Source organism: Momordica charantia (genome assembly GCF_013281855.1).
Source record: "Momordica charantia cultivar OHB3-1 chromosome 4 unlocalized genomic scaffold, Mcharantia_2.0 BLBB01000004.1, whole genome shotgun sequence".
Lineage (NCBI taxonomy): Eukaryota > Viridiplantae > Streptophyta > Magnoliopsida > Cucurbitales > Cucurbitaceae > Momordica > Momordica charantia.
The window spans coordinates 22,169,915-22,192,822 of NW_028275162.1; the positions used below are offsets into that span (position 1 = coordinate 22,169,915).

Consider the following 22,908-nt stretch of genomic DNA (forward strand, 5'->3'; position numbering starts at 1 on the left):
TTAGTAATATTTTTTTATATATTTAATTTTTTGTTGAGTTTTTAAAATAATATAAAAATATCGATTTACCAATCAAATTAACGTCGAATAACACATAAAAAAATGTCTACGTTGATATGTCGATTGAAATTTAATAATCTTTACTCCTACTCAGGGTTCAAAATGTTGAGAGACATGTTGACATGTCGTTCGATACGTCGAGCATGTTAACATCAATATAGGGGGAAAAGTCGATTTTTCCCCCATGTCGTCGACATGTCGAAATGTCAAAATGTCTTTTTTTTTCTCCTCTTATGGTTATTTTATTTTCATTTTCTTCTTGCTATGCCACTACAGTTTATAATTTCTCACAACCTCGATTGTAATCTTAGTATGTTCAATGAAACATTCAACTTTTAATACGGTATAAAGCATAACTAATAAGATTTAGAATTTGTTTTATTCATAATTTCTAATCCAATCTATTTCTTACTTACACAATTTAACAATATATGTGAAATATTGACATATATAAATATCAAAATAATCTTAGAATTTAAAAAAAATAAAATATTATTATATACAAATAATGGTGAAACATGAAATAGAATAGATAACTTAATTAATACCAAAAAGATGATTTCGGAGGATCTAGTACACTATCTTGATAACTTTGATATAAATTACAATATGGATCACAGAGATAATTTAGATGAATGACACAATCACGAGGTTGAGGTGTTTGAAAATTGTGTAAATTTGCTTGAAAAGTTGGATTGATTGTTTGATTTGAAAATGTGTTTGAAAAATGTGTAAATTCAAATTTGAAAAGAGAAGTAGGTAACAAGTAAACAGGTACGAGTCAATTAGAATTTAGAAATGTGTTTGGAAACCAAGTCGATAATTATTTGATTTCCCTATTACAATATCCATTAACATCACATGCCATGAAAAGTTTATAATTAAAGTTTACTTTCTAAAATATCCATCAACATCGTATGTATACGTAAAATCAGTACCTTGACATTCTCATCACATTTTGAACACTGCTCCTGCTGCATTAAGACTGAAAAAAAACTACACAGTACACACGGCCGTTAACTCCTCGTGGGTCTCAAATTCCGAAGAAGAGAGAAAAAAAAAGTGACGAAAGAAAAAAAGAAATCCAGAAAAATAACCTCTTTCAGCTCGGCGTTGAACGGAAACTTCAAACCTCAAACCCTACCGAGTACGGAGGGAGAAGATTCTTCATCTGCAACCGCAATCTGTCAACTCCTCGTATGGATTCTCTCTCCTCACGTTCCTCTCCCTTTCAACCCATACGTCGTCTTCTTCGTTGTTGTTTTCAGTTCATTTCAATTCCGGTTTCAATGTGTGAATCTCGGAGTACTGTTGGTTGCGTTGTGGGATATTCTTTTTGTTATTTTAAACCCTAGTCACTAGTTTATACTCATGCATGCTACGGCTCTGCATTCGATGATTCTGTATGTGTTGGTTGAGTATTTGAGAAGTTCATGTTCAACATTTTTTTTTTGTTTTTTCCGTTTTGGAATTATTGATCTTCGAGTGGCTGGTTTAATGGGGTTGGGGCGGAGTGCATTCTGTTCTTTAGACGAGGGAAAATGAATTAAGAAATTTCAGTTTCGACTTATGTGCTGGAGAGCTTCAATTTGGAAGTGGAATTTTTGAATTCGATGTTCTGATTGGTTTCCTCTTAGGTGCTGGAGAACTTTAATCTCCCTTCAAGATTTGGATTTGAACTACCCTTCTTGCATTACGGGGATATCCTAGGACCTGCTTCTTCTCTACTGGAAAGATCTTGTATAATACTCGACAGACTTGATGCTTCACTATTGAAATTATGAAATTACAGTAGATTGTTAACGACTATGTGTCCTACTTGAGGTATGACAACTAAGGCTATACGAGGAGTAATGTCTGGAGTTAAATTTTACCCTCTCCTTTCCACTTCCTTCTTTACCTTCGTCATTGGCTCCTTATCCCATGCTTTAAAAAGCGTGAGTGGGTTTCTGAATGTTTGTCAAGCATGTGAATGTTTTTCGTAGATCTGGCTTGCTACTTCCGAAAAACTTGCAGGTTACTTCAAATCTCATCTTGTTTATTTTTTACCAACTGGGCCTTATTTGTAAATGAAGCATATATCATTCAGTCTTCTTAATTGATGACTTATGTCGCTGATGTATATTTTGTTGCAATGGCTTTGTTGAAGTGATGCAGTATCTTTTCAATCCATGCCAGTAGATCTTCTTAAATTTCTGTATCCTTGATGTTTTGACAAGTTATCTTTTTTTATTCAACTAACAATATGATGTTTGTTTTTTTTTCTGTTTGGGGTATTTGCAGGGATGTTTTGACAAAGACGGCTCTGCTAGTGGATCTGGTCCATCTGAAAATATTTATAACATGTGGACTGAATTCGTTGATGTAGCTTGGAAGCATTTCACATTTGTAAGTAGATGGATTTGCAACTTTATTTTCAGAAACTGCTTGTTCTATATGTATGTGAAGGTAGCAGTTGATATTTCATGATTGGGTCGCTTTTTATCTATATGGCTTTCTTCATAATATGTCAACTTCTATGATTTCAGTGGCAGTTTGGTTCATCTGTCAGTAGCTTCTTCTTAAATTTTGTTGGAGAAGAGAGATCTTATTGTTGAACCATCATGTCCACGACAAACCTTATAGAAATTAGTTCATCCGATAGTGATTTCTCACTAGAATATATCAGTGACGGTGAAGATGTTACACCTAGTATTGGGGAATCTAGCCACAGCAGAAAGCTTCCTCATTGGGCATCCACAGATTCTAGTAGTCAAGGTCAAACTGAGTTTTGTGCAAGAAAACATTTTTTTTATATATATTTTCTCAGAAGAACTCTGATAAAGAAAAAAAAGACTGACTATCATATTTCCAGGTAATTCTGGACAGTTTCATGCTTCCAGCAGAAGCTCTCTAAATGTCAATAACAGCCCGCATTCTGGTTCTAATGGTGATACCAAATATCTTACTGAAAATGGGAATGCTGGTCTACCTCGAACTGTGAATTCTCGTATTGCAACCACAGCTGGTGCAGATTATGAAAGATTATCTTCTCAACAGGCTTTTAAGAGAACTCTGCCTTATACTTCTCAGTCATATGCCCCCCCTACTAAATCAAATAACTTAGTAGACAATCTGGGCAGCATTCAAATTCGTGATGAAGCTGTTGGTTCTGAGAACAGGGATTTTAGGGTCCTACCTGTGAGTTTGGCACCAGGGAAATCTATACCATCTTCACAGTATCCGAGTGAACACCCCTATCGTCCTGGTTATGGTGAAGAACTGGCACCTGGAAGTGATGAGAGGCTGATTTATCAAGCAGCCCTGGAGGTAATCTTGATTTAACATTTTTCATGCTATTGTATTTTAGTAAGGGAAAAAATTCTCATAACTAGATAGGGAGAGGAATGGGAGGAATGTTTGTCTCAAGGGTAAATTAGGAGAAAATGCACTACTATGTAAAAGTGGTCTTTGGTCAATCAAATTGTTTCTTGTGGGTTGTGATTGAAGCTTTCACTAGCATATTTCTTAGCATTTTTTAGCATATTTCGAGGAAAAGGATTTGCTCCAATTCTATTTTTTCTTTTCGATACTTTTTTCTTGGTATTGTTAAAAAAAATTCTGATTGCCAAGTATTCCACCAGTAAGTAATATGAGGTTGTAGGAATTTACAAGAATGAGGGAGCATGCCTTTCTTGGGACTGTGTAAAAGTGGTCCTTGATCAATTGGATTGTTTCTTGTGGATTATGATTGAGGCTTTCACTAATGTAATTTTAGCACTCTGTAGCATATTTTCTTGCAATTCATTAACAATACCTTAGACAGTTTGGGATATTTGGGTGCGAAAGCTTGAAATTCTTGCTCGTTTAAATACCTTAGACAGTTTGGAGTTGGAGGGTTTGTTGTCGTCAGACCTTAGGGAGGAAAGGTTGGCCATGAGAGGAGCTTTTGAAGATATCCTTCGTAAAGAGGATGTGAGTTGGAGACAGAAAGCCAAGGTTAGTTGGGCCAAGGATGGGGATAATAACGCAAGGATGTTTCATGTGGTAGCTAATGGGAGATGGAACAAAAATGTCATTACCCAGTTAATTAACGAGAATGGGATAGTTTTTGAAAGAGGAGAAGGAGATTGATTTGGAGGTGGTATCGTTCTTTACTAAGCTTTATGCTTCGCAGATTGGGCCGAGGCCCTTCTTGGAGGGGTTGGATTGGAACCCTATCTCGAGACAAGATAGAGAAGAGTTGGAGAAGCCTTTTTCTTTGGAGGAGATTAAAAAAGTGGTCTTCGGTTTTGATAGGAATAAATCTCCTGGTCCTGATGGCTTCTCCATGGCTTTTTACCTGGATAATTGGGATAGGATTAAGGAGGACTTGATGAAGGTTTTTCGGGAATTTTCTGAGAGGGGGATTATTGACAAATCCATGAATGAAACTTATGTTTGCTTAATCCCCAAAAAAGAAAATGTTACTAGGATTCAGGATTATAGGCCTATTAGTCTTGTAACGAGCTTATACAAGATTATTGCGAAAACTTTAGCGGATAGACTTAGGCAGGTCCTCCCTAGTACTATTTCTAATATGCAAGGAACCTTTATTGCAGGTAGGCAAATTTTGGATCAAGTGCTCATTGCCAATGAGGCAATTGAAGACCACAAGAAATTTTGGACCAAGTGCTCATTGCCAATGAGGCAATTGAAGACTACAAAAAAAGAAAGCAAGAGGGTGTTATTTTTAAGCTGGACTTTGAAAAAGATTATGATCATGTTGACTGGGGATTCCTTGATAGAGTCTTGGAAAAGAAGGGCTTTGGTTTCAAATGGAGATCTTGGATTTGGAATTGCCTCCAGTCGGTCAATTTTTCTATTCTCTTTAATGGGAGACCTAGGGGAAGATTCAAGCGACGAGAGGGCTGAGACAAGGAGATCCTTTCTCACCTTTCCTGTTTATCTTCGTGGTGGATATCTTTAGTATCCTTATTTCTTCAGGCGTGAATGAGGGGGTTTTAGAAGGTTTTGTTGTGGGGAGAGTTTAGATTAGCCTTTCCCACCTTCAATTTGCTGATGGCACTATTCTCTTTTGCTCAGGGAAGGAAGCCTCTTTTAGGAACTTGATCAGTCTGGTGTCTTTTTTCGAGGCGTTATCCGGGCTTAAGATCAATCGTGGAAAAAGTTCACTGGTGGGTATTAACTGTGATCTTTCTTTGCTGTCCCGTTGGGCCTCTGCGGTTGGTTATTCTGTGGGTACTTTCCCGACTTCTTATTTGGGCCTTCCTCTAGGCCATAATCCTAAGACCCTTACCTTCTGGAATCCAGTGCTAGAGAAGTTTCAGAAGCGTTTATCGTTGTGGAAGAAAAGTTTTTTCTCGAAAGGAGGGAGATTAACTCTCATTCAAGCGGTTTGAAGCGGGATTCCAACGTACTATTTCTCTCTTTTTAAAGCTCTTGTGGCGGTTTGTAAGACCTTGGAAAAAATCATGAGAGATTTTTTGTGGGAGGGGGTGGACGAGGGGGTGGGGCTCATGCAGTTAATTGGGAGACAGTTGTCAAGCCGACTGAGGCTGGAGGTTTGGGTATTGGGAACTTGAGGCACAGAAATGACGCGCTTATGGCTAAATGGTTGTGGCGTTTCTTCCACGAACCTAATGCTTTGTGGCGAAAGGTCATTGTGAGTAAGTACGGTCCTCATCCCTTCGATTGGGTGGCTGGCGGAGGACTAAAGGCTAGTGCGAATAACTCTTGGAAGGCTATTTCCACAGGTTTCCCTTTTTTCTCTCAATTCCTAATTTGTTCAGTGGGGGATGGTCATGATACTTATTTTTGGGAAGACACGTGGGTGGGGGAAAAGCCTCTTTATCTTTTGTTTCCTCGCATTTTTCATTTGTCAGACAAAAGGTTGCACTCGGTGGCCTCGGTGTTGGGAAATGGGGGGGATGGGGTTGTCTTTATCTCTGGGTCTCTCTCGGTCCTTAACTGATAGAGAGTCTTGAGAAGTGTCTGAGTTGATTCTCTTACTCTCTACAGTTTCTCTAGGAAGGACTTCCGTGCTTGGTCTCCTAACCCTTCTAGGGGATTCTCTTCTAGTTCTTTCTTTAAACTCTTATGCTCCCCTACTACTCCCCCGGCGGCCCCGGTCTTTACCTCGCTGTGGAAAGTGAAGATCCCGAAGAAGATAAAAATTTTCGTGTGGCAGGTCTTACTTGGAAAAGGTTAATACCATGGATCGTATTTAGAAGCGCTCTTCTTCTTACTTGGGACCGCAGTGGTGCGTTCTTTGTAAGCGAGATTCCGAGGACCTTGACCATATTTTATGGCAGTGCCAGTTTTCCTAGAACATTTGGGGCCGGTTCTTTGAGATATTTGAAATTGTTTGGGCTCGTAATAGAGATTGGGTGTCGATGATGGAGGAAGTCTTGCTGTATCCTCCCTCCGTGAGAAAGGGAGTTTCCTTTGGCGGGTCGGGTTTTTTGGGATTCTGTGGAGCATTTGGGGGGGAAGGGAGTGGGAGTTTGTTTGGGATCTCGTTAGGTTTAATGTCTCTTTATGGGGGTCTGTTTCGAATTTATTCTGTAATTATCAGCTAAGTCATATTCTTTTGGATTGGAAGCCCTTTCTCTAGGTTGGCTTCCTTTTTCGGTTTGTATTTTTGTATGCCCATGTATTTCTGTTTTGTTTTCATTCTTCTCAATGAAAAGTTCGGTTTCTTATAAAAAAAAAAAAAAATTAGGTTTTCTCCTTCTTTAATTAACAATTCCAACATTTCTTTTTGTAACCTAGTGCTTGAGAAGGTAGCTGAAAGACTTGAACCTGGAAATTGATATGGTTTGACATTAATATGTGAAGTGGGCTCTCTCCCTTTTTCAGCCGGCCACCATTCATTAGAAATCAACTAGTATTTGCTTGCTATCAGGGTGTCTCCTTTTCCAACAAAACTCCCAAAGTCGTAGGGGAACACAGTCACCTCCCATCTAATTGGATTAGGACCTCCTTCCTCTTTTCCAGTTTTCCAAAAGAAATTCCTGATAATTTTTTCCAGCTTAGTAATGGGTTGCCTGGAGCTAGGGGAACGCTTGAGAGAACAAACCCTGTACTATTTTTGTTTTCTCTTATTCGGTTTTGTTAGATAAATATTTTTTCAACCGTGCTATTTCTTTGATTTCCACCATTTTGGAGAAATATTTTGTAATTACTTTACTTTTGTAGGTCTTTTGCTTTGTTTATTTCCTTGATCAATGAGATTATTTCATATCGAAAAAGGGTTAAACTGATGATAGTACAAAAGATAAGAGGAAACAATTCTGACCTAAAAGATTGACGGGTAGAATGAAGAAACTGGTTGCTTTCAATGAGTGTAAAAGTTTTATTCATCTTATAAATGCTTCTATTCTTGTCAATTTTCTTAAAGTCCTAATAACTCTTTTCCTGCAGGATTTAAATCAACCAAAACTTGAAGCTAATTTACCCGATGGTCTCTTGTCTGTTCCTCTTTTAAGACATCAGGTTTTTCTATCAGAATGTAGTGTCTTTCTTTTACTTTCATTGACATTTTCTCAAACTTTTCGTTCGACTTCGTCTTTTAGAAAATTGCATTAGCATGGATGCTACAGAAGGAAACTAGAAGTTTGCATTGTTTGGGAGGAATTTTAGCAGATGACCAGGTGTGAGCTACTGGGCCTGGATTAATTTCCTGTCTGTATGTGGAAATTTGTCCTTAATGAGGTTCTAGACTTTTTCCCTTTCCTCTTGCAGGGCCTTGGAAAGACAGTTTCTATGATTTCACTTATACAAATGCAGAGGTCTTTGCAATCAAAGGCAAAATTAGAAGATGGAAGTGAAAAAAAAGCTGAAGCTTTGAATTTGGATGATGATGATGATAATGGCACTGCTGATTCAGATAAAATGCAGCAAACTGGAGTGTCCGATGATGTTAAGCCAATTCTAGAAGTGAAAGCAACTAGACAAATCAGTAAGCGGAGGCCAGCAGCCGGTACACTGGTTGTGTGCCCTGCAAGCATTCTTCGGCAGTGGGCCAGAGAACTAGACGAGAAGGTCACTGAAGAAGCTAAACTCTTAGTTTTAATTTATCATGGGGGAAGTAGGACAAGGGATCCGGATGAGCTTGCAAAGTATGATGTGGTTCTCACAACTTATTCAATTGTCACCAATGAAGTTCCAAAACAACCTCTAGTCGATGAAGATGATGCTGAGGAAAAGAATGGGGAGAGGTATGGATTATCTTCTGATTTTTCAATCAACAGAAAGAGAAAAAAGACTTCTATGGGTAGTAAGAAGAGTAGGAAGGGCAGGAAAGGAACTGGTATTTCCATTGAGTGTGATTCTGGCCCACTGGCAAGAGTGGGTTGGTTCAGGGTTATTCTGGATGAAGCTCAGACAATAAAGAATCACAGAACTCAAGTAGCTAGAGCCTGCTGTAGCCTTCGAGCCAAAAGAAGGTGGTGCTTATCTGGAACACCTATACAAAATGCAATTGATGATTTATATAGTTATTTCAGATTTCTGAGGTACGATCCGTATGCTGTCTATAAGTCTTTCTACAACACAATCAAAGTTCCAATTTCCAGAAATTCAGTTCATGGGTATAAGAAGCTTCAGGCTGTTCTAAGGGCTATAATGTTGCGACGGACAAAAGGTGGATGCATGCTCTCTACCTCTCTGTTTATTTTCCTTTCATAAAAACTCCACTGTTATTTTGTATAAGAATATGACAGAGAAGATAAATTTCTCACTAGATATTGGTATTTATGCTGCTGCTTCATAGACAGGAAACAAGCTAGGGCAAAATAAGGAAAAAAAATCTGCCCAATACTATGAAATACATATCTGTCCAATGCTCTATGAGGGATAAGTATACAGCTCTGTTGAACTGTTGTATTGTGTTAGCCATATTCTGTTATAACTGTCTGTTGAGATGGCTAGCAAGTAGTTAATTAGCTGTTGGGAAAAGTAGTTCTGATCAGTAACTAGCCTAGTGGGTACCTCATGCTGCTGGCCATGATACTTTATCTGCTTTTTATACCTGTTCATCTCAAGTACAACTGCGATGAGTATTAAACTTGCATTTGACAGTATATGCTACACTACACCATATTTAGTTTAGGATGACATTTTATATCCAAATATGAATTTCAGTCACTTTTCTCTACAGTTCTGATGACGATCTTATTTGATTAGGCACATTAATCGATGGGGAACCAATCGTCAAATTGCCCCCCAAAACCATACGGTTGACAAAAGTGGACTTTTCAACTGAGGAGCGTGATTTTTATACTCAGTTAGAAGCTGATTCTCGCAAGCAATTCAAGGTGCATTTAGTTCTATTTTATGTTTACGCTTGGAGATTTATTTGTTCAAAGTTTAGTGTTTTTTTTAATAATAAAAAAACTCCTCTTCTCCAAGCGGTTTTTCAACAAGAACACCTGACCACAATTGTTTTAAGGGATGTTGAGGTCAGAGAAACCTAGTTATTTTATTTTATTTTTTTAGAAGAAATAGAAATAGATATATTCCAGAAGAGAAAAGGAACAGACTAGGGTTCCCAGCCGCAAACTACTTACAATGGGGGAAGCTTTATGCCTTATAGGTTAGGCCTTAGGTAAAGAAGGATTAAATTACAAGGTTTAAACCAATTAAGCCAAGGTAATTAAGGCTTAAACCAATCTGAACTTAGAAACTAAATAAACAAATGAAACGAATAGTTACAGAGGAACAAAAGAGTGCTTGAAGATACCTGTACAAAAGTGGCATGGAGTTTGAAATATAATTTTTTTTTTTTTGATGAGAAACTGCACTTTCATTGAGAGATGAAAAAAGAAGATACACAAAAAGGGCATACAAAAAAAAAACAGTCCGGCAGTTTAAAATATAATTTATTCAATTCCTTTCTTTTGGATTTCAAACATACCAGACCCTAAGGATGTATGAATGCTTTTCTGTAGGATTTTAACTTCGTTGTTTTCTTGTGATTGATTGTTGTTTATATATTTAAACGAGTTTGTTTGGCTTTGAACAATTTTTGTTCCTTTTCATTCATCAATGAAAAGATACGATGAAAAGTTTGTATCTTGTTAAAAAAAAAATATATATAAACGAGTTTGTCCGCATAGGGGCTGGTCTTCTTGTATGTCCACTCAGTTGGTTTTTACACCTTTTGTTGAATGGAAGTTCCCTTCTTAGTGTGGAATCAAACATGAGTTATGTGATTTGTACTTTGCAGGCATATGCTGCAGCAGGCACTGTAAAGCAAAACTATGCAAATATTCTGCTGATGCTTCTACGCCTCCGTCAGGCTTGTGACCACCCACTTCTTGTAAAAGGATGTAATACTGATTCTGTGGGGAAGGATTCTACAGAAATGGCTAGTAAACTTCCGAAGGAGATGCTGATGAATCTGTTAAATCGTTTGGAGACTTCTTTGGCCATATGCCGTGTATGCGATGTGAGTTTCATTCTTCCTATTGACTCTTGAATTATGGTGAAAGGAGAATTCTAACCATGCTTGGGATGTGAAGACTTGAAATGTCTACTTTCTCCTTGTTCTTCAACCATCTTTTGTGCTCAACCTCCACTATGAATCGATATTGAGAGGAAATCTACATTTTGTTACGAAGAGGGAATGAAAAAATCTTTGGATTTTGGAATTATTGTGACCAAGGCTATTAGTGTAGGATATATAAAATACCAGATGTTTTGGGCTTCTTTTAACTTGGTTTCAGGAATACCTTCTTCCTCTCCATTTCTCTCTCTCTCTCTTGCTTGTGAAAGGAGATGCTCACGCCTACACTCCCTGCAAATGTTTTTAGCATGGGATTTACTTGTGATGAACGCATCTGGCCTATGCTGCCATTATTTTTTATTGTTAAAAAATTGAAATTATTGTTTATTAAATATTAAAAGATGGCACTATTGGCCATCTTGTGATTTTTGTGCAAACATATATAATGTGCATGCACATATTTCAATTGCAATCCTAAGTGGCATATATTTAAATAACCTGAATGAACAATCTGGAATGAGATATAAGGCTTCTGTAATCTTCTTGCTATAAAAAGAATGACTTATCTTATCATGTTAACTGTTTAACGTTTTTAATAGGATCCACCTGAGAATCCCGTTGTTACCATGTGTGGCCATGTTTTCTGCTATCAATGTGTGTCTGAATACTTGACTGGTGATGACAATATGTGCCCCGCACTTGGATGTAAGGAACAAGTTGCTGCTGATGTTGTTTTTTCGAAGACTACCCTTCGAAAAAGTATCTCTGATGATCTTGATGGTGGTTCCACAAGTTCAGGGTTTTCTGAGAAATCCCTAGTTCATAGTGAGTACAGTTCGTCCAAAATTAGGGCTGTTCTTGAGATTCTGCAGACCAACAGTAAAGCATCAACTTCAACTCCCGTAAATGGAGGTTCCTTTGGATGCAACGGAGGTTCTATACATCCAGAAGATGAATGCATTGAGATCTGTGATTCAGATGTTGACACTACGAAGCACACATCTCCATTTCCAAATCCAACTGAAGGACCTGTGAAAACGATTGTTTTTTCCCAGTGGACTGGCATGTTGGATTTAGTAGAAACGTCACTGAACCTGTCTTGCATCCAATATAGGAGGCTTGATGGCACAATGTCTCTGGTTTCAAGAGACCGTGCTGTGAAAGATTTCAACACTGACCCTGAGGTTTGGCCCTTAATCTGAATACTACTTAAACAAATTCTGGTGCTTTAATATGCCTCTCTATGTTGGAGAACATTATATTTTATGGAAGTTTGTTTGTTACAGTTAGTTTACATGATTTGAAATGATATATGTATTGAAATAATTAGCAATATTATGTTTTAGCGTGGATGTTGAATTCAATATTTTAATAGTGAATTCTTTTTACAGATCACTGTTATGTTGATGTCATTGAAGGCGGGAAATCTAGGTTTAAACATGGTTGCAGCATGTCATGTTATCCTATTAGATCTTTGGTGGAATCCGACTACTGAGGACCAGGCTGTAGATCGAGCACATAGAATTGGACAGACTCGTCCTGTGACAGTGTCAAGGATTACGATAAAAGATACAGTAGAAGATAGGATACTAGCACTGCAGGTATATGCCGTCTCTTTTGCCTTATGTTTGTTTTTCATTATCAGTTTTATATCTGTTGAATGCTCAGTTTATATTAAAATAATTTTATTTAAGTTTATGATGAATAATCTTTTAGGTATAAATCAAGAACTTCACCCACAAAATCTTCTCGTGCTCACCATCTTTAAGTTTTTCCTTTTTAATTATTGAATGGAAATATTACAAGAATAATGCAGTGATGACTCTTCTTTGGAAATTGTGGTCTAAAAGAAGCAAAAGGATTTTTGGCAGATTCTTGTCGTGATGATCTTGGAATCTAGTTAGACTGTTTACCTCTACTTGGTGCTTCCTCACTATATGTATAGTTTTATAATTATGTTTTGTTGCATATCTTTGCCAAATTTTTTTAATAAGAAATGAACTCATTGGTAATGAAAAGAAACAACACTACTTTATATTTGATCTTATTTTGTACACAGCATCCAATTGGTGCAAGTTAGAAAAACCTTTTTGTAATTACTCCCTTAGGGATACGTTCTAATTGGAAAGGATTTTTTTGTGACCTCAGTTAGCCCTTTTGTATATTTCACTACTTTTATGAAATGAAAGTTGATTCTCTGTTTCTTAAAAAAAAAAAAAAAGAAATGTTCACGGATACACACCCTAATTTGGAGTAAATACAGAAGGAACAAACTAAAAAGGTATGTGAAAACCCACACAAATGCTTAGATGTGGTTTTGGTCCTTGTTAGCCTTCTTTTTTCTGTCTTGATCCTCAATAGCGTTCTGTCCCAACGAATAGGAACGACCTTCTGTCTTCTTCCTCCTGTAGAACTTTCATCAGACCATCTAATGGCATTGAAGTCACCACCAATGCACCAGGGTATGCCACAATAAGAATGTGTAGATCGAATTCCATTCCATCAATGCCTTCTTTCATTGTAATTAGTGGGGCCATAGATGTTTAAGAACCAAAATTCTTTGTTATTTGCCAAAGAAACCATAATAGCCAAAGAATAGCTACCTTCCAAGACTTCTTTAACCTCCACTGGAACAGACTTTCTTCTTAACCAGACTTTCTCCATGTAGCCGTGGAATGAGTCTCAAATTTGGTGAAAAAAATTGCTGTTGGGATTTCTCAACCTCTGCTGGAACACAAGTAACTGGTTCAGGCTCATTGCCAGTGTTGGAAGCATTACTACTGGTAGATAAAGAACTAACAGACAGGATCAGAAAAAACTTGCTGTTGGGATTTCTCAACCTCTGCTGGAACACAAGTAACTGGTTCAGGCTCATTGCTAGTGTTGGAAGCATTACTACTGGTAGATAAAGAACTAACAGACAGGATCAGATGGACAAATACTCAGGCTGGTAGAAGAAGAGGACCTGAATTAGGTTAACGTGAAGGAACAGTAAAAATAGGAAAACAATTATTTGTGACATGTCAATGATAGTTGGTTGTGAATGCACAAAATTTATGCTGAAAGCAAAACAAGAATTTACAAACCCTGGAATATAGATTCAACCAGCAGGAGTTAGACATTCATATCCTTGGTGCTTATGACTATATCCAAAAGAAGTATAAATAACTGGTTTTTTTTTTTTGATAAGAAACAAAATAAGTGTATTCAAATCAAGAAGACCCCTAAAAGGGGATACAAACAAAAGGCAGAGGGTAGAGCTAACCCTCCCCAAGCTCTATACAATCAACGCTGTAAGCAAAAGAAGATTGTAGTTACAATAAACTTTCTTGTGTAGTAAAGCCCACCAAGAAGCTAGAAGCTTACTATGCACACAAAAAGAATCTAACAAAATCAACTTATCTTCAAAAAGCCGACCATTCCGTTCCTTCCATATCGACCATAAAAGAGCCCGAGCCACACAATTCCAAAGAACCCACGCTTTGCCCTTGAGCTGCCTTCCTCCACAACTTTCAGCAATGAAATCCTCAATTCTTCTAGGAATGCAAAGAGATAAATATAGCAAAGAAGCTATAAACCCCCAAGCTTTGGAAACAAAAGGGCAGTGGAGAAAGAGGTGGTCCACTGTTTCATTGTTGCTCATACACATTGTGCACACAGAGGGAGAAAGAGTCCAGTGAGGGAGTTTCCTCTGAAGTTTCTCTGCGGTATTTATCCCTCTATAAAACAAAGTCCAAAGGAAGAAATTTACCTTCTTTGGGACTCTAAAATTCCAAATCAAGTTTGCTGTAGCTGAATTAAGTTTAGGAGAAGGGGACATGAGAGCCATGAAGGCTAAATTGACTGTGAAACGGCCTGATGGGTTGCTTTCCACCATAAAATGTCCATTCCATTTCCAATAGCTGCACCTTCTATTTTTTCAGTGAAGTTTGTCCGGGTTGCATGGTCAAAGGCTAATTGAAGCTTATCCGAGTTGCATGGTCAGAAGCTAGGAAGCACGGGCGCTATTTTTTTTTTTTTTTTTTGCATTGTCAGTGTCGGCCATGATGGTTGGTTTCTTCCTATTTTGACGTTGCTTATACCCCAAACCTCTTTGATGTTGCCTAGATGCAAAGCTCCTTGCTACCCCTGCTGACATGGTCAAGTGACACAAATACGACACAACACAAACACGTCGCTGTGAGATCTAAGGATTGGATTGGTTCACCTTTTTGGGATAGGATATCAACTAATCATCATGTCCCATACTAGAGGGAAAATGACGGTATCTCAAACCTCTTTGATGTTGCTTAGACCCAAATCTCCTTGCTACCCACACAAACGTGGACACATGACAAATATACAATGACATGGACACGTTGATGTGAGATATAAGATTGGGAGTTTGGGACACCTTTCTAGGGTAGCAACTAAACTAACCATCATGGTCCATTACTGGAGGAAAAAGATCACAACTTTGGCTGATTTCGTTACTTGTTTGTCAAAAGACAGATGCATGAGTCACATGCATCACCTTCTTTGGTTCTAATGCAATCACCTTCTTTAGCTTATGACTTATCCAATGCCTTGTAACGTTCATTTTCCTGTTTCCACTTTCGGTCTTTTCTCCACAAATATGTAAGAGGCGCTACCTTCCTTGAATAAACCTGCAATGAACCTCTTGTAATAATTAGCCATCTAAGAAAGATTGTAGGCCTTCTTACTTTAGCAGGAACGTTCCACTCTAGGACTACCTTAACATTACTCTTATCCTGTCCTTATCTGACCTTGGCTAACCCAATGTCCTGGGAATTCAACTTCTGTGGGACAAAAAACACACTTCTGCTTCATATATATGACTGATGGTCTCTCGACCTCGTGGTCATGAGCACTTGCTACAAGCCTACAAGTGATCCACACCACATGCCCTCCTAGGGAATGACTGTACACTACAATAGTCTAGATACATGACCATGAAGTGATATACAAGAAGTCGTATATGACATTGTTTATCAAGTTACAAATATCATACAATGTTAGATACTTGAGTATCTTTAATTATTGCACAATACGTATGGTAATCTAGATATCCTTCACTTTATAATCCTGGACTACGTTAAAAGAAAAAGTCCCTCAATAAAAGTTGTCAATTGTCAATTGTCATTGTAGTTGAAGTTGAAGGTTCTGCATAGCTTTGATGATTTATTTGATGATTAAATAATACAGGTGTTAGCAAAAATATTTGTTGATTCTGACTGTTTTTGGATACTCGATCATTTTGAACATTTGTTTAGAGGTTGGGTTGGTGCTTTACAAAATGAAATAGATATGCACATAATATTCACGTGAAGATGTTTTTCCTTTCTGACCAATGTTCCGCAGGAAGAGAAGAGAAAAATGGTTGCATCAGCTTTTGGTGAAGATCAAAGTGGAGGTTCTGCTTCTCGCCTGACAGTAGAAGATCTCAGATATCTCTTTATGGTTTGAATTGTCAACCGGCATTTTGGCTTCATCTTCCAAAGTTTTATTAGCTTACACTTGTGGAAAAATTTTGTAGGGATCAGAATAACTTCTGATTCTCATAATTTAAGGGCGAGAGACGCTGGTTGCATTTATTTGGCACACCAGACTGGCCCCACAGGATGGACTGGGTCAGCATATACTAGTGGTAACATAAATGAGTTTTTGTGGCCCTAGCAGCCTCATTTTCTTTTTCCGTCCCCCATCTTCCCTTTTTTTTTCTCTCTTTCTTTTTCTTTCTTCTTCGGCGTTTCAGTCGAGCGCTGAAGTATCTCTAGATAGGGCTGCTTGTAAATATCCAAGTTGATTTCTATTGTATACAAAATGTTCAGTTTTAGTTGCCTTTTTCTCTCTTTTGTCATTACGTCTAAATTCTGTAATGACCTTCTCACGAAAGCCCAGGTCCATATTGCAAGACACATGCTTATAAAATATTACAGGTTTCATTGGGTTTCTTAGAGAATATGCAACTCAACTATTGAATTCTGAAGATTGAAGAAGAGAGGATGGAACAAAGATGGCATACGTTAAGGTACATTTTACCACTGATCAATCGTGTTCTTCTATTAAGATGTCATCAATTCACCATAACTGTAGTACAGTGAACCCAAGGAAAAGGGCTATGCTCGTGTTTAGGTCAGTTATTTCATACTTCTGACCTTATCTAGTTGCTCTGTTACTGATGAATAATTGATGTTGTTGAGACTCATCTGACATTGGGAACATGAGGCAGATTTGAACTCAGGATTTGTACTTGGTATATTACTATCACATACATATGTAAATATCTTAGCTGTTTGGAACTTATTGCTGACTTATTCATTGTAATTTCCCAATATATTGGTTCAGGGGCTTCCATGAATATCTATTTATGAATGAAATATTATTTGGGTACTTTTTCTTTTTGGGTCAAACCTCCCTATGACTGTATGGTATCAGAATACTATAGATTTTTCCTACAACAGTTGGGGCATTCTTTCTACTTGCCGGTATCTCCCATGCTAAGAGAATTAGAACCTCAAGTTTGATCAATCCTGCACCATTGGACCACTAGATCGGGTGATCCACATAAGCTCACGTGTCGTCTTGGTTGTTCTATTCTACTTTTTGTCCAACATGCTGGTTCGTTGGGGCATGGCCTGGCTGTAAAACTCTCCAGGCATCGGGGTTTGACATTGACTCTCATTTGCTCACCCTTGTTTTATTTGTCTGCTTGATTTGGTTTGAACTTCGGGGGTGATTGTTCTGAAAGAGGGTTATTAGGAATCATTTGTAATTGTCTAAAATGGATTTTAGTGGTTTGTGTCTCTATTTTGCCTCTAGTTTTCTGCATCCAGATTGGATTTCATGTTTCATTTGCCGTTTTGATATTACGATTGAAAAGAAACTAGTCAGATGTTGTTTGTTTTTTAATTATCACTAGAATGGTAAGATTCTTCAAGCAGTGAAATGCAAGCAAGATTCTTTTTGGCAAATATGAACACATGCCTTCACTAGTTAGAATGCCCCATCAAATTTAAATTGGGGGCAAGGCCATGAGTTGACACTTTTCTGGACTCAGATTTATTTTTTCATAAGAAACAAAATAAGTGTATTCAAATCAAGAAGGCCCCTAAAGGGGATACACCAAGATCATGTACATAATGGATAGATATCACCGTGAGAATACGTGTTGGCTACCCTTTTATTCATCCTTGATCCATGTTGTATATTGCAATCGTTACTAGCTGAGCATATTTCTCGACAATGAGTAGTGTCTAGAAGATGGTTCATGCTTATGAATGATTTTTAACTACAAATTGCATCCCAAGCTTATGATCGGTTTTTATACTATTACCATCAATATTTTTGTTGAGAAAGTAATGTTGCCCTTGCATTTATTTTCAATCGAGCTTATGAAATTATGCAATCTTGCAACGTTATCGCCTTTATTTTCATCCTTAATGTAGTATCAACTTCAACAACAGATGATCTACAAAAAGCTACGCAAGGCAAGCACATGAATGGCTACCATGGCTTGTTTGAGCTGTTTGAAAGGACTAGTCCAATTGGTCCTTAAATTGTTCCATGAGGGGCCAAGCAATCATAATGTAACCTTTTTACGAACTTTCGATAATGATCTGTTATTAGCTTGGGGAGTTCCTTCAACTCTTGAGATACTTGAATACTCCGATTTTGAATACTCTTTAAATATGTATTATTTTATATGTAACGTAGCTCACTATGCGTTATTTAAGTAATATTAGCGACTAGCTAACCATGGTAAAAGAAACACCATTGTCTTAATAGGTGTAAAATTTGGAGTCCCATTGTTTTAGCCATTTAGTCAAGCTGTGGTTTGGATTTTAGTAGCTAATCATTAAGTGCACATCAAATCATGGGCCACTTTTTTCCTTTCAAAGATGTCAACAGCTGGTGAGTTTCTTTTAAATGTTGGACCAATGAAATATATTAATTAATTCTTACTATATTACGTTATACCATATCAAAATTTTCGACTTTTGTTTATTTTAGTTCCCATACTTCCAAAACATCCATTTTTAGTCTTGTAGTTTCAAAAAACGACTATTATGGTCAATTCATTTTCATTTTTATCTCATTTCTTTCGATCACAATTTTAGCATGACATTTCATTCATTAAATTTCTTGAAATGTAGTCCGTATTAAAGGGTTTCAATTGTGTGAAATTTATGTTAAATTTTTGCAAATAGAGATCAAATTGGTCACTTTTTTTTTTTAAATGTCACTTTTTAAAATAATATTTAAACTTCAACTAAGGTGTAGGCAAATATTATTCTTCTTACATCATGTAAATAGGTATTTGGTATAAACGTAAAATTGTGTTATTATTCCATAGAATTGGGCTGTAAAAGTGACATCACATTTCAATCACTATTATCCCGAAGAAAAAAATATGCATGGAGATGAAAGTATATCCAAATTGATCCTTGATCCTGACTAAAGCTTACATTGCCTTTAATTGATTCCTTCTCCTTTCACAAATTTCATGGGCAAATTTTAGCTTTTTGGGACATAAAGTGAGCATGGGAATTAAGTGGCCTATTGGTAACTTCATCTCTATTCTTCAAAGATACAAAAATATTCTATGGCTTTGTCTTGCACTACAATCAATAATTTCATCATACCGTAAAAATTTGAAGAAATATTAAAAAGAAAAAGAATATTAAAACAGTATCACTAGTGTGAGCGACAGTGATATTTTCCTAAAACTAAGATCTCAACATTCGCGTCAATATTTAAATGTTTGTAATTCAAAATTGTTTTAACTCAATTTGGAAGGCATATTTAAAGGGAAAAGGGGACAAAAGTAATCAATCTTGATCTCACAATGTCATAAAAAGAGGAAAAAGCAAATGGCTTTGCAAAAGTCATTACTTGAATGCACTTCAAAGGCAAGACCAGAACCCCAGTGATGCCTTCACATGTCTGCCTTAGTGGTGGCTCCCTTACTTCATCATTCCATTTGTGAGAGAGAGTAGGAGTGACGACGATGACGGAGTTAATATCCTAGAGTTTGATCAGACGGTTGTCTCGTGAGTATGTAGGTTGGCCCAATGGTCAGTAAAGACCAATAATAAACGACATAGAGAGAGAACGAGTTCAAGCCACTTAAGACTCGAATTTAATATTCCACAAGTTTACTTAACAACTAAATGTAGTAGGATCATGCGATTGTCTTATGAGATTAGTTGAGATGTGTGTAAAGTGACCGAAACACTCACAAATGGCGAGAGAGAGAGAGGGAGAGATCAATTATTTCTAGTACAAAAGTTTAAAGGGGTCCCTTGGATTCTATCACCATACTCAAAACTACTATTCTACTGCCCAATTGTTTATTCACGTCCCTTTTCCCCCACTCTTTTTGACCCACTTTACACCCTTTCATTTTTCTTTCATTTTCCCATTGCCCATGTTTGACCCTTTCTCTTCTGATTATTATTACCTTTGCTTACTCAAAATTAATCTCTTTCTAATTATTACCTTTTGTTTGATCGCTAACCTCTTGTAATATAATTTTATTGTTAATGACTGACGAAAGACTAAGTGACACTATACAACTTCCCGATGTATTTTTAGTAAAAACAATTATTGAATCTCAACCAGGACCATACTTGACTATATCTTTAACATTTCAAAAAGTACAATATTCTCATCAGCAAAGTTTCAACTATCTTCATAAGTTCAAAGAAAAAACTTGATATAAAAAATTACATTCTACACTACAATACGATATCATCAAGAGTGATGATTCCAACTAGTTGATAGTTCAAATCTAATTAAGAAAACAAAAATGTATATTACATAGGTGGAAGAAGAATGTAAGAGTATTCAAAATGACAGATTTGCCCTTTGAATTTTGGTGAATTAACAAATACTTGGCCCAAATCCCACAAATCCATTTGCTCCATCAATGGAGATTTGAATTCCCTCTTGCTGGATGTTCCCTATTATCGACAATCCCGACGGCGACGCGGCGAACGCGAAGCAGAACGTCCCCTCGCCGTCCACCGGAATCAGGAAGTTCCTCGCCGGCAACGTCAGTATTGGCCCGCCGGAGAAGTAGAACGACACCGTCGGAACCCTAACCGACACGAATCCATTCAGATCGTAGCATGTGTCGAAGATCGATACTCCGGCCGATCGAGGGAGGTTCGCGGTTAGTCCGATGAAGGTGTCTCTGAAGGCTTCGTACGCCGGCGCCGGCAGCCTCGTCACGGCGGTGCCGGTGTCCATCACAACGCCGCCGTACCCTAAATTGGTGAGCTCGAAGATCTGTTCGGGTATTGGAACCCGAGTGCCTCCCACTCCGAGACCCGAGAGCCCGACGTAGTAGAAACTCGGCGCGCGTGGGTTTCGGATTAAGGGGACCCACGCGCCGCCGACGGGCATCGCCCCGCGCCCGAACTCCAGCGACCCGGTGGACTCGGTGCCGCGGCTCACCAAGCAGTAGCTGAACGCGCCGCCGGTCTGGCCGCCGAGCTGGCCGACGAACGACATGGCGCCGCCGCCGAGGCCGAGCAACCCGGCAGCTCCGACGAACATTCCCCGATTCATATGCCCGCACCCGATCGCGATGTTCCGGATCATGACCCGCCCGAAAGTTAGGGTTTCGAGAGCGAGCGTGCCGCTCGTGTAGGAGCCGTCGCCGTACGCCACCTCGTACCGGCACCGGCCGTCGTTGCAGCCGGCGTTGTCGAGGCGGTCGCACACCGAGGAGTCGCAGGAGACGCCGGCGTAGGAGGCGGATCCGGCCGGGTCGAACACCGGGTCGGACTGTTGGTAGCACTTGCTGCATGGCTGGCATTGCACCCAAACAATGTCGCTGCCGGAATCAATCACGACGTATTGGCTCCTCGGCGGGCTGCCGACGCCGATCCTCACAAAGTACTCTCCGCTCCCCTGCTCCGTGCCCGAAACCACGTCGGACCCAAAGTCCGTCACCTGCAGGAGCAAAAACAAAATTTTAACTTTTTACATAGGTAACATTCCCACTTTATGAGTGGGAATTTAGAAGGAACACTATGAAAACTTAATATATTATATATAGTAAGGCGGGCAATTGTCTCCCTCCTTCCTTCTTCACTCCATCCTTAATCACCTGTTCGTTACTGTCGTTGGAGAGTTGTCGGAGCAGAGAGGAGACCCTTTTGAGGTCTCTCTCCATACGCTCTTTGAAACGGCAGCGATGGTCGGGATCGAAGTTGAGGGGTAGGTTATCTCTGTGGAAGAGCTTGAGCTTCCATTGAGTGTGAGTGGTGGTGTTATGAATAGGGTAGTTTTCATGGAGGGGGAGATCTTCTGGTAGTCTGGTGGGTTCGGATTCTGTTTCTTTGGTTATGTCTTTGACATTTAGCAGTTGGGTGACCGGGTAAGCGGCGGTGGCGGCGACGGTGGCGGTTAAAAGAGGAAGAAACAGAAGAAAAGGTAGCATGGTTGCAGGCATGAGAATGATGAGAATGAGGGATTTTATGTGTGGGAAATATGAGAAGGAAAAAAGAGAGTTTGTGGGGTTTAGAGTATAATTGAGTTATTGGTGTGACTATTTTGTTTTTGATTTTCTGCTTTTAGAAATTAAGGTTATAAATTTTCGTCTTTATATTCTTTTGTTTTGAATCTATTTTTTAAAAAATATTTTCAAATTCAAAACTAAAGTTTGAAATATTTTGAAAATACTTTTGTTTTCATACTTCACCAGCATAATTTTAAAAAGAAACAGTTAATAAATGATCATTGATGTGTAGTTTCCATGCATAAAATTTTACATCTTAGTTTTTTATGTATACATTCTTACGAAATAGTCCGGGTGAATTGACATTGCAAAAATATTGATAATATATAATAATTTTTAATTTATTTAAAACTGGTTAAATATTTATGATAACTTTTATATTTTATAATTTTTTCCAGAAATATATATTGACATTTTCATGAAATTGAGACTTCGATGTTTTTACCGACATCAATATTTTAAACCTTAATATGAGTAGAGATCGAGCGGAGGATACGAAACATATTTAAATATGCTAGTTTTATAAAACTACTCTTCCCATCAAATAGTATTAACTGAAAATGAACAACTTTTGGACCCAAAAAAAAAAAATAACCCAACTATATTTAATTTAAAAAAAAAAAGTTTTGCTTTTTATATAAAAAAGTGTAATTTTAATGATAATTTGAATATACTAGAAAGAAAGAGATAGAGTATTTGCAATGGTATGGGTGAATCTTCATGCATTTGCTTTATTGAGAGTGTAGGGTTGTGGATGAATGATTAAAATTGACTTTATATTCTTTTGGGAACAAACACAAAAGCCCCATTTCTTTCACAAAAGAAAGAA

General features: G+C 38.0%; 2 protein-coding genes across 2 annotated transcripts; one reads left to right on the forward strand and one right to left on the reverse strand.

Moving 5' to 3' along the window:
* The first annotated feature begins 1,067 nt into the window (after nt 1-1,067).
* On the forward strand, nt 1,068-16,391 carry LOC111011817 (SNF2 domain-containing protein / helicase domain-containing protein / zinc finger protein-like protein). Its single transcript, XM_022285715.2, has 13 exons — nt 1,068-1,257; nt 1,698-1,884; nt 2,344-2,448; nt 2,589-2,817; nt 2,915-3,369; nt 7,465-7,536; nt 7,617-7,694; nt 7,786-8,686; nt 9,229-9,359; nt 10,271-10,492; nt 11,149-11,733; nt 11,941-12,150; nt 15,911-16,391. The coding sequence occupies exons 4-13, from the start codon at nt 2,664-2,666 to the stop codon at nt 16,013-16,015; spliced, it is 2,913 nt and encodes a 970-aa protein (XP_022141407.1). The 5' UTR covers nt 1,068-1,257; nt 1,698-1,884; nt 2,344-2,448; nt 2,589-2,663; the 3' UTR covers nt 16,016-16,391.
* A 3,831-nt stretch (nt 16,392-20,222) lies between these two features.
* On the reverse strand, nt 20,223-22,103 carry LOC111011806 (Eukaryotic aspartyl protease family protein). Its single transcript, XM_022285702.2, has 2 exons — nt 21,669-22,103; nt 20,223-21,511 (listed from the first exon to the last, which is right to left on the reverse strand). The coding sequence occupies exons 1-2, from the start codon at nt 22,011-22,013 to the stop codon at nt 20,435-20,437; spliced, it is 1,422 nt and encodes a 473-aa protein (XP_022141394.1). The 5' UTR covers nt 22,014-22,103; the 3' UTR covers nt 20,223-20,434.
* Between the last annotated feature and the right edge of the window lie 805 nt (nt 22,104-22,908).